Genomic DNA, 11,992 nt, shown 5'->3' with positions numbered 1-11,992 from the left:
ATACTGTAATTATAATGAACATTTAATACACAAACGAATAGCGCATTGTCAACTCCAGTGCCACTATATGACTACTCTTTGGATGCACACAACTGCCCTTTACCAAGACATAAAATAAAACACTAGCAATCAAAACATATACATTTGAAAATTCATTTACTGAGATATCATATCCGCTCTTAAATGAAATAACAAAGAACATCTGCTTTTCGAACCTGAAACCTAAAAGGAAGTTAATTTACAGGTCCATGAATGTACCACTGTTTGGAACATGGAACAGTCTCTATATGTAGAACATATCACGCTAGAGCTTTACAAACCTGAAAATTGGTACATAGACAGGTCCATCCATGTACTATTGAGGAACATATACCAGTCTCTAAATACTACAAATCACAACATATACATTTGAAATTTCATTTACTGACATATCATATCCACTCTTAAATGAAATAACAGAGAACATCTCACACTAGGGCTTTTCAAAAAAGGAAATTGGTACTTAAGACAGGTTCATTCATGTACCATTGAGGAACATGGACCAGTCTCTATATGTTATGTAACTTTTGTAGTAATGCATTCACTTAGCTGACTTAGCTGAAAATGTTTCTTTTGCCATTATATCATTCCAAAGACAACATCTTCAATGTCTCTCCTTCAAATTTTAGAAAATGGAAGATTGCCAAACGCAGTATCTTGGTTAATTAATGCATCTCTCCTTCAAATTTTAAAACATGGAAGACTGCCAAATCTGCCCTCATGTTAAATAGTAAGCCTCACATTTTCAATTTAAAACATGGTGATACCCATAAAGACATAGCAAACCGCCTTCAGTTGAAGTCTCCCCTTTTCAATTGAAAACCTTTTAATAATTAACATCATCAAAAGCTTTCTTACAAAGAAAGATGATGTTTCTAAATTGAGCATAAACTTGCTTCCCAGACAGGTGAGAATTTAAGAACATTTGATGCACAAAATAAAATCAAGCTACTTTTTCATATCCTTTTAGACTGCACAGCATAACCAATACATGATTTACACATGGATAGGTACTCCTTAACATTCAGAAAGTACCCATTGCATGAATTTGAGCAAGTGCAAACATTATTTGTTTTACCCCAATAATAGTTCTTTTTGAGAGGAACAACTCACCTCCGGTAGGACAAGATGGATACACAGTATACCTGTTGCAAAAACATTGCTACACCTGTGGAAAAAAATGGTTCTCTAAAATCCTCTTCTATGACATAGACTTACAATCTGAATCCGAGTCAGATGATGATGTACTCTCTAAACTCTCCAAGCCACCATTGCAATGATTTACATTTGTCAATAACTTCTTTTCTTTCATCAGCTGAAGATACGTTTCAAGCACAAAATTTCACATGAGAATCATACTAACAGATATTCACAAAAATAACATAGTTGTTGAACAAATCTGACCTGATAGAATGAATTTATCTCCTCTTCAGTCAGTTCACCATCTTCTGCATTTTCTTCCCACCCAAGAGAGCGCATAAAAGCTGCTTCCTCCTCCTCTGAGTCCATTATTCCATCCTCTTGTCTTTCCTCAACTAGGTTATCAATCTTATCAGTAATGATGCCATTATGTGTGGCATGGCCTAGAATTCCATTATTCTGAGCTTGATATTTACATTCAGAAGTAAGAGAATTTGAACCGAGGTCAACTTTTTCCAGCTGACAAGCATTGCCTGAATCATTGGGTAGTAGTGCTTCTCCACTTGACAATACTGCATTATTGCCTGTACTACCTGGAGATTCAGATTTTAAAGCCATAATGAAGACCTCCCCAGTGTTCACTGCCTTCTTCCTTAGAGCATTAAAAAAATCACTTCTGTTCTGTGCTGCTTGTGTAGATGGTTTTTTTTCTTCTTGTAGATCCTTTGGACGCACATCTCTACTGTCTGGTAATTTTTTGCGCTGACTAGTAAGACTAACAGCATTGGCTGGTAGACTTGGTGCTATGTTAGACACATTGTGTACAACCTGATTGGAATCACTTCCATCAAAGTTAGAAGCAATATTCGATCCTCCATTATCTTTATTAGCCCTCAAAACAAGTAGCTTCCCTTGGGAATGTTTCCCAGTGTCCACCCGGGTAGTATTGACTGATTTATGTGAAGAGATTGAGTTTGCAGATCCACCTAATTTAGAGGTGGCCATTGCTCCATCTAACGCCCGTGAACTCTTGGACTTACCCTTATCTGCCAAACTCTATAGCACAGGTTTCAGTTAGATTATAGATGGGCTTGTTGAAAGTATGAAAACTACATAAATATTTTTTAAGAGGCCAAAATGGTCTATAAGATGAAAAAAAAGTATATTTTACAATGTTTTTCCTCTTTGAGAGCACCAAACCAAAATAAATTGTTAGGAATATAGGGCCATCATGCTTTTTATTCGTGCAAGGGTGTGGACACACATATATCCATCTAAAAACCTATTGGGTGGACACCCAAAAAAGAAAGATTGTGCATCTCTCTATCTCTATGTCTGCAGCTGTCTGTCTCTGTTGTATGTGGTCCAATGGTGCCCCGATCTGCCCTTGGAGCAAAGGGTATGGTATGACACTTCTCAGAGTTCCTGCAGTCCACAGGTCACCACACAAGGGACGTGCAAGGGGCTGCAACAGTCAGCACAGCTCACTACAGGTCAGCGCACGCAGGAGATGTGCAAGGGGATGTAACAGTCAGCACAGCTCACTACAGGTCAGCGCACACAGGAGATGGGAAGGGGGCTGCAACAATTAGCGCAGATCATTACAGGCCAATGCACGCAGGAGATGGGCAGGGTACTAGAAAAATCAGCGCAGCTCACTACAAGTCAGCATATGCAGGAGATAGGCATTGGGCTGCAAAAGACACATTTTGCCCAGCATAGGTTCTCTGCAAGCAAGCCCCTTACACACTGATCAGAGTTCATATCAAGAAGCTTGAGGGTGCACACAATTTCGCAGTATGGAAAAAGCAATGCTACAATCTCTCTCTCTCTCTCTCTCTCTCTCTCTCTCTCTCTCTCTCTCTCTCTCTCTCTCTCTCTATGTGTGGTCATGCAGTGCCCTTATCTGCTCTCAGCTCCCTTCATAAATATAGCTAAATATAGGGTTCCAAAGCTTCTGAATATCAAAAACCTTAAGATTCTGAACTTACATAGACTGAACTTTTGTGTTAAAAAAACCTCCAACATGGGCCACTCAAAGATGGAGAGATTTCTGAAGCAAGGGAAAGACTTTCTATGCCGATTGATAATGGCCTTTATTTGTCAGTGGTAGGGGTGATGAGGCCATTGTCTCGACAGTCATGGCCTATAGGGAGTTGAATCCTATTGCAAATATAATCCAAATGAAGAAATCCTAAAATCCACTAATTCGTTATTTCAGAATTCCTAGGCCACCCAAAAGATCAGGTAATGTATTCTAGGACAGATTGATGAGCGCCTGCAATAACAACTTTTCGTTGTTATTTTAAAGAGTTGAGATGTCCTTAAGGAGGCATTCATCAATCTAGAAAGAACAACGTCTCTTGAGAGCAAACATTGACTTGTAGCATGAATGATGGAGCTAAAGAAAGTCACGATAGTTCTCTGTCGATGAGGTGTTGGGGTTGTATTTTCTCTCTTGAGTTCTAGAAAGAAGAGTCCTGAGAACTACAGATCTTTGTATTCCATGACCTTGTTTGAAGAAACAGAGGTATCTCCCTCTTATTTCCTTAAAAACACGATAATTGCAGATCCTTCTCCATATAAAATGACTTTGAAGCATTTAGATGTCAACACAATGCTAATGGCTACAGTAATATCAGTATGACTGCCCTTGCTACACATGCTTTTGAACCATTCAATCTCTCTATGTAATTAAATATATAAAGACTGAAGGGGGTGGATGATAGTGGGGGCATCCTTGTTTTACTCCAATCATAGTAGTCATGGTTGAATTTACAAAGTATTTACCAATGGATGCAAAGAGGAGGGAAGAGGTTGAAATAGATGATTCACGTAAGCTTTTACAAACTTACTTACAGGCCTTGCAATGAGAGGCCACCGTGACTTCATAATGCTAATCTCTAAGCCATACTTTCACGCTCAAAAAAAGGGTTCATCAGTTTTTCAGGATAGAATCTAAGCTATAGAATTTGGTTTTCACTAAACGATAATAAAGAATATTCCATCAATTTCTTTAACGTAAATAAATGTTGTTGTCCACATTATTATTTAGGATTATTTTATGTATATAGTTTGGCCCAAAACTAGAGATAACACTTTGTGATGGCACAATTTATGTAAGTACACAATATCACCCAATTTCTTCTGTTAGCATGTATTGTAGGCATGCAATCGAGGTTGCTCATTGTTCAAGCGGAGAATATGTCTCCATGAATGTTGTTTCTGTTCACCTCTATAATCTTACTTTTTTTGTTTATAGTTCCTTTCTTTATTTTCTTATCTTTCCTATTTTTCAATTACTCCCCAGAACTCTAGAAATCATGCTTAGTGACATTGAATGCCACCATGAGCTAGCCAATGGTTACTAGACCTACCGGCATGTGGTAAGTTCAATTAGCTTTGCGTTCTGATGTGTGTGGAGCTGTGTGATTTCAATCTTCAAGTTGTGACTTATAAAGTCATATTAGGTTAGGCCCTACATAGAGTCACTTAAAGTTAGCATGGATAAGTGAAAGGGCTAAGATTTGTTTTTAAGAGTTGAAATACAGTTTTAGAACTAAGGATAATTCACTTTAGAGAGCTAAAATTTGTAGGAATCATAGCAGATTTACTATTTTTTGCTTGTGCACTCTGTGGAGAATACTACAGTGGCTTTATATAGCTGTTGATATAAACTTAACGTGTTGGCAGTATTTCTAGGGATTGGACTCTATTCAATTGTTATATCAACTATTAATTATCAACAAATGGAATGCCCATAAGGGAAGTAAGTCTTGAGGGCAACAAGATGTCAAACTCTTTGTTCAGGACCAGTTTAGATTCTGGATGTGAAATTAAGCTGTAATGAATCCAAAAACTCCAGTAGATCTTTCTCTGTTAATATAAAAATTCTCCAGTGGTAAAATTAAGCTACACTACAGGTTTGATTGGGGGCTGTTTGGAAGTTCCTCAGGCGGAACCATGAGGCTTTGAGACACTTGCACCCACATCACACAAATCAACGATGAATAAATAGCAGGATATTCCCTTAATAAAGACAGCACTGGTAAGAAAAAAAGATATATTCGGCAGAGCAACATGACCAAGAGAGCCACAAGTCAGGACCAACAAATCCAGGAACTGCCTACTTTTTACAGATTCACCCCTCAACAGTAGATCTTTATACCATCTCTCAAATATCAATAATTGAGTAGCCATGGCTTTTTTAGGTCCTATTCTAAGTCCTTGACACATTCAAACAAAGTACTATAAAAATGGTGTTATGTTGGTCAATTAACAGATAATAAGTAACAAGAGCTAAAAGCCATTTCCACAAAACAAAGCTGTTTGAACTATTTTTCTCTTTACACAGAAATCATGTATGGCGTCCAATACTTAATCAAAATAATACTAACAGTCCAAATTTATTTGAAAAAAGGTATCCATTTTCCAAAACGCAACTATTGTTGTTTTAGCCATTTCAAACAAATCGCCACTTATGAGAATAGGGTATACCATGGTTTTGGGTAATGGAGGTGGCACTGGGATAAGCTGTCTAGACTGTTTCAAAGCAAGCTCCTCTAGTCTTTGACTTTCCGTAGACACCTGCGAGATCCATCAAAGATGTAGGAGACACAGTGAAAGTGAGGAAATGCACATAATAGTTATATTTATATAGGTATACCTGTGGAGGAGTGCGGACCCTTGGAGGAATTTGAGCTAATGCCTCTGCCATATTCAAAACTGTACTTGTTGTCGGAAGTGTTACAGAGTTGGAACTAACAATGGGAGGGCCAATTACTCCAACTACATTGTGTCGAGAACTTCCATTAGATATAGGGACTTGGGCAAGTGCTGAATTCCATACATCACCACTGCCACACCCATTAGCAAGACTTAGACTGTTGAAACCTCCAGGCAATCCAGATGAAGAAGTTCTACTTATATCCATCTGTGAAGGACTCTGCCATGTAGTATGGGGGCTTAAAACAGACCCATTCCCTGAACTTGCCAACAGTTTATCGTCAGAACCAAGACATGGGAAGTTCCTGTCAAAAACAGTCTTGTGCATGGTAGTAACTGAAGTTGTTCTGACAGAAGACATGGGTGAGGAGATATTTACAGAACCATTCAATTTCCATGCCTTACTATCAGAAATCCTAGAAGACAATCCCATAGATTGAGATCGACTCAACTTAGAATTGGGTTCATAATTCTCTGGCATTACTGGTCCAGAACTCCTCATCTTTCCTTGTACAACATTATCCTTATCAGCTTCCCTGTTATCCAATACAGATATATTCCTAAATCTTGAGTCCTTGTCACCATCTCGTCCCAAGTCATAGACATGAAAAGCTTCAACCTCATTTCTAACTCTTTCCTGCTCCCTTTCCTTCTCAGATACATCATAGCTCAATGCTGACGATAGGCTGTGGGTCAAGCTAGAATGCACCCAGCCTTGATATCTTTCAACATTAACCTTATCAATCATGTTGCTACTTTGAGCTCTCCTAGGAACAGGGAAAAAAATCCTGTCACTAGAAGTTGACCAACGTGACGAATCAATGTTACCTCCAATTTGTTGTGACTTAGACCTGGGATATAACTCACTATTTCCATTATCTGCATGCAAATTGAACCGTTAGGACTGCATCGAACTAGACGATGAAAACAGAGGGAGGAGAAGAACTGAATGCATGATAAATACCTTGGAAGAAGCCAGAATGAGACATTGATAAAGTGTTCGTTGACACTGCCTTCAGCCATCCTGGGACTAAAGAGGCTTCAGTTTTCTCCATTAGAGACATGTACCATCGTTATGGATATTCCCTACTCCATTTCTACATTAACTATACATCTCTTTACTCAAAAGAAATATTAAAAACATATCAATTTCTGTTATTAAAGCTGGTGGTGACGTCCTTTTTATGTCCAATTTTCACCCCAAACCGCACATAAAAAATAGCAACTGATTACCTAGAAGCTGATATGCAACATTCTACATCTCATAGATGCAAGGTATCAGATTGTGACAAAATCTGAGTCTTGGAACTGAATGAACCGAATGAACCTTGAAGGGAGATGACCACCAGTTCCTGTTTAAAAAATCTGGTGGTGACGTATTTATTATATCTCAAGATTGCCTTAACTGCCACATAAAATAATGATCTGGAAGGTAATTTACATATTTCGATGCCTTACTGTTATCTCACATATCAGATTATGCCTTGAAAATAAATGAAATGTGAAGTAAAACCAAAATTCACTTGGGGACACTGTTTCATCCCCTCCTTTCTTAGCATTAAGTTTTGCACAGATGTGGCGATTTCGATTCCAATGAGGATTCTGCGAATCATCAAGCGTATATAATATGTTTTTAACAAAGATTTTTTCGCCTGGAAGAAAGCTCTCTCAAGTGCACTACACAAGGCTTCTCATTTTGACTGAGGACATTTAATTGACCCTTGAAGACCAAACTAGAACTGAGAACTTGGTTGGATTAATTTGAGCAGTTTTTTCTTAACACGGTTTGCAGCAAGTAGAGATCCTAAGAAAGCTCTGCAGAGTTGGAAAAAATCACGTCTACATAATGCATATGCAACGAAGAAGAAATCTCGTTCAAGTTATGAATAAGAGATGCTTTTTCAATGAGGAAATTAGCTGAGCTGTAAAACTGACTGAACCTTGAGCATTGAATATCAAATTCACATAATATTTGTTCAGAAGACAAAAACTTTCGTGATGGAGGAAAGCTCCATGTGAAGTGTGAAACTGAAGGAACCTTGAGAGTTGAATCTATCAAGCGCACATAATATTTGTCAGCAAACAAACACTTTCCAGATGGAAGAAAGCTCTCTCTTAAGTGTAAAACTGACTGAACCTTGAGTGCTGAATCTATCAAGTGCGCATAATACCTATTCAGCAAACAAATACTGTCCTGGTAGAAGAAATCTCTCTTGAGAGTAAAACTGACTGTAACTGCAGCCTTGAATTCATCAAGTGCACATAATACTTGTTCAGCAAACAAACACTTTATTGGCTTACGACTCAGATGGGAACCTCCTAGCAGCGCTTTGAGACTAAGTGAACCTCAGAGAGAAAGCCAAAATTTGTTTATGTATTTTTTACTAACGAGGAAGTGCTTGGCTGTTTAAAATTAACCTAAATTGGTTTGGGGACAGTTTTTTGAAGCTTGAGTCTTGAAACTAAATAATAGGTTCTTGAAAGTTAGCTAAGACTTGCAACTGAATGATCATCGATGAACCAAGATTGAACCTTACTGGGCCTTGAACCTGAGAAAACCTTGAAATAGAACCAACTTTTTTGACTTTGGGACAGTTCCGTGTCCTTGTCTTAAAACTTAGCAGAATGAACCTCACAGTACGACTGCAAACTTGTTAAAAGCAGGTTCTTGAATTTAGCTGAGAAAACTTAATAAAGCTTAAAGTAGAACCGGAAATTGATAAGGACAGTTTAGGATCTCTTTCTTGCAATTCCACTGAGCCTTGAAACTGAATGAAACTTGATGAAGAACACTTTTACTAGCACTTCTTGTTAATATTTGTGGAGATCATTAGCCAATCTTACAAGATCAAGGAACCATCCGACTCTCTTGAGTAGAAACAAAAATTTGGTACGGATCAAGTGTGTATGGTTTTGCAGTGATGAAGTGATAAGTCAGATCTGTAAAGTTAGAAACAATTAAATGAATATAAAATGCTTGTTCAATAAATAAACTTATAAGATCATTAGCAAATCTTACAAGATCAAGGAACCATCGGACTCTCTTCAGTGGAAACAAAAATTGGTTGCAGATCAAGTATGTATGACTTTGCAGTGATGAAGTGATAAGTCAGCTCTGTAAAGTTAGATACAATTAAATGCATATAAAATGCTTGTTCAATAAATAAACTTCATAATGGAAAATTTTCAGATAAACATCATCTATGGCATATGCTCAGAAATACTAAAACGGCCTAGTAGCCAAAGAATCGAGACATGCATTACTAAACTAGGAAATAGCACAAGGATTTCCTCGAAATTGGCAGAATGACTGGATCAAGAAATATATAAAGGAGGGAATATAAATCAGCTAACCAACCATCGAACAATAATTTTAGGATCTTGTATGGTAAAACTTCTACAACAACTCAGTGATGGGCCCCAAAACACAGCAAAAGAGTTATGGGACCCAAAACAGCATTATTGATCATCTCATCTGCCTACATGCAGTAATGGAGGAGAGTGATAAAAATAAGGTGATCCTGCAGGATATATGGCAGATTTACATCTGACAGACTTTGATTAATGCACAACAGCCATTGCCACCTAAACGTCAGAACGTAAAGAGAATTTTCTTAACATCTCAGGCCAGGCCTTCATTGAGCAACCTCACTATACAGCCAAATACATACAGATAGTGATTTTGCCAGCTTTGATTTTCTTCATATCATTTAGTGACTGAGATCAATCGTACAGCCACAGTATCTAGGAGTGTATATGCAGACTTTGCCATGTAGTGGTAGAGATTGATGTGTTCTACATTTGTAGATACCCTGCACATGCGCATATCAGAGATGGAAATGATCGTGAAGTGCCCCAGGCATCACCTTCTCTTCAACAGATCAACAGAGACTAGTGACCGACCCAAATCTCTTACAGATTTCTAGAAAGGCAGAGAGACCCTTTTACATGCAGGATTACCACAGAGAGTGCATCAACTTTGACTTACTCTATTTTTCAAGAGAGTTGACCCTCTTATCTGACAGACACCAGCCGTCACCCTCAGAATGGTGGCACCTGATACTAATATTCCAGGAGGCATAGGCACATAGATGCCGTAGAGTGCTGGGGTATCCAGATACAATGATTACGCCATCAAGGTATCTGCACCCATCACTGGAAAGAACTAATGGGAGAGAGCTTATTTTCAAAGAGCTTTTCACACCACAGCCACATATATGCTGCATGCTCCAGTGCTTGCATATTTCATATGGATAGGGCTAACTGTTTCTAAATATTGGCATCCATCCTCCGCATCAATACATTTTTCTTCCATCACGATAATTACTGAACATTGCACTACATTTTGTCTGATATGCTAGGAGTGACCTTGTGCAGATGTTAATAAAACTGTCTTTTTTTCTTTCTTTTGCTTTTAGTGGCCTCTTTTAAGAAAATTCTATAAAACCAGGCTGTTCAATATAAGCTGTATGGTCAAAGAATAATTTCTTTCAAGGATAATCCTATACAATCAGAATGCTCAGCAAAATATTTTCTGGTGGATGAAACTCACACTCTTTCAAGTAGACACAAATGTTCTTATCAAAAAATTTACCAGCTTCGTCTACACAGTCAAAATGTTCAACAAAAGTTTTTCTAGTCTAAGACAGTTCGAGCACTCTCTCTCTCTCTCTCTCTCTCTCTCTCTCTCTCTCTCTCTCTCTTTCATGTAGAACCGAGATTTTGTTTAGGAACAGATTTAATATCCCTTTCGTCCTTAGTATGAATTTGCTGCAAAACACTTTTCTTAAAGATATTTAGTAAGCCCAGAACGCATTAACTGTACATAAATATGCCAATGAAAGCTGATTCTCTCTCTCAAGAACAAATGCATGCATTCTTTCATAATAATACATATGGTTTCTCAGCAATGTACGTATCCTAAGGCAGTATTATAGAATAAGAATGCATCAAGTGTACATAAATACCTGTCAAATGAAATCTTTTCTGACGGACGAAAGAGAGCTTTCCTGGTAGAAGAATAATAAATGTTTGGGGCACCGAGAAAGAACCTTGTCGAAGATCAATCTTTTCTGAAGGAAGGAAGAAAACTTTTTTGATGTGGAAAAAAGCTTCTCTGATGGAAGAGAGAAAGCTTTACGGGTGAAATAATGATTCGCTTGTTGAAGAAGGAAATATTTACTGGTCTTGATGAGGAAATATTTCCTGGTGAACGAACTATTTTCTTGATAAAGATGTAAAATATTTTCTACTTAGAAAAAAACTATATCTGATGGCCGAATTTTTGTCGTGGAAGAAAAGGTTTTCCTAGTTGAAGCTTTCTGTTGAGGAAAAAAAAGCTTATATTCCTAGAAACAAACCATTTATAGTGAAAGAGCGCAAACTTAGTTGAAAGAAGCCTTTCTTTATGAAGAAATCTTATCTGCTGAGGGAAGGTTTACTGTTGAAGAAAGCTTCGAATAAGAAGAAGACGGCGATGGAGTAGAGGATCTCTGTAGAATTTCCTGTTTCTTCTTCTTGTCTTCGCTGACTATCGAGTGACCAGAAGAAAACCAGGAGAAACAGACAATGGAAACTGCTAGAAACACACAAACGTCTGCTGCTGGAACCCTAGTCGCCAAGCAAAGAAACAAGGAGGGATTGGGGGAGAGGAAACACAAGGAGAATGACAAGATGAAGGAGAGAGAAACAGGAAGAGAGGAGATTCCTGCAAAAAAAAAAAAAAAAAAACAGGAAGCAAAGGTTAGTTTCGTGGCGATGGCGATGGCGATGGCGAGCTGCAGGAGAAGAAAGGAAAAGAATACAACAGTAAATAAACAGAAGAACATGAAGAAGAAGAAGGAGAAGGCGTTTCAGGTACAGAAATGTAAATTACAAACAAAATAATTTTTTCCATTATGTTTTATATTTAACAATACAAAACTTAAAAATTTTGTTTTTTAATTTTATTTCTCAGGACTAGTTCTCTTTATTTCCCAAAAATGCCCCTCTGAGCTTCTTTTCTATATTTCCCAAAAAAATGCCCTCTTGAGCTTCTTTCCTATATTTCCCAAAATAATGCCCCTCTCAGCTTCTTTTTTTCCTATAT

The 11,992-nt window shown here is 37.8% G+C and overlaps 1 protein-coding gene across 1 annotated transcript; it reads right to left on the bottom strand.

The window, feature by feature from the left end:
- Positions 1-829: 829 nt before the first annotated feature.
- On the bottom strand, positions 830-11,154 carry LOC147857598 (uncharacterized). The gene is made up of 7 exons (XM_087326889.1): positions 10,872-11,154; positions 8,076-8,844; positions 6,869-7,956; positions 5,846-6,783; positions 5,677-5,766; positions 1,444-2,235; positions 830-1,354 (listed from the first exon to the last, which is right to left on the bottom strand). Exons 3-7 carry the CDS (start codon positions 6,966-6,968, stop codon positions 1,241-1,243), a joined length of 2,034 nt encoding a protein of 677 aa, XP_087183015.1. The 5' UTR covers positions 6,969-7,956; positions 8,076-8,844; positions 10,872-11,154; the 3' UTR covers positions 830-1,240.
- Positions 11,155-11,992: the final 838 nt, after the last annotated feature.

The sequence above is a fragment of the Azolla caroliniana genome, unplaced genomic scaffold (genome assembly GCF_043228905.1).
Source record: "Azolla caroliniana isolate FFs.n. ecotype wild unplaced genomic scaffold, voAzoCaro1.0.p SCAF_11, whole genome shotgun sequence".
Lineage (NCBI taxonomy): Eukaryota > Viridiplantae > Streptophyta > Polypodiopsida > Salviniales > Salviniaceae > Azolla > Azolla caroliniana.
This window is presented reverse-complemented; position numbering and strand designations above follow the sequence as displayed.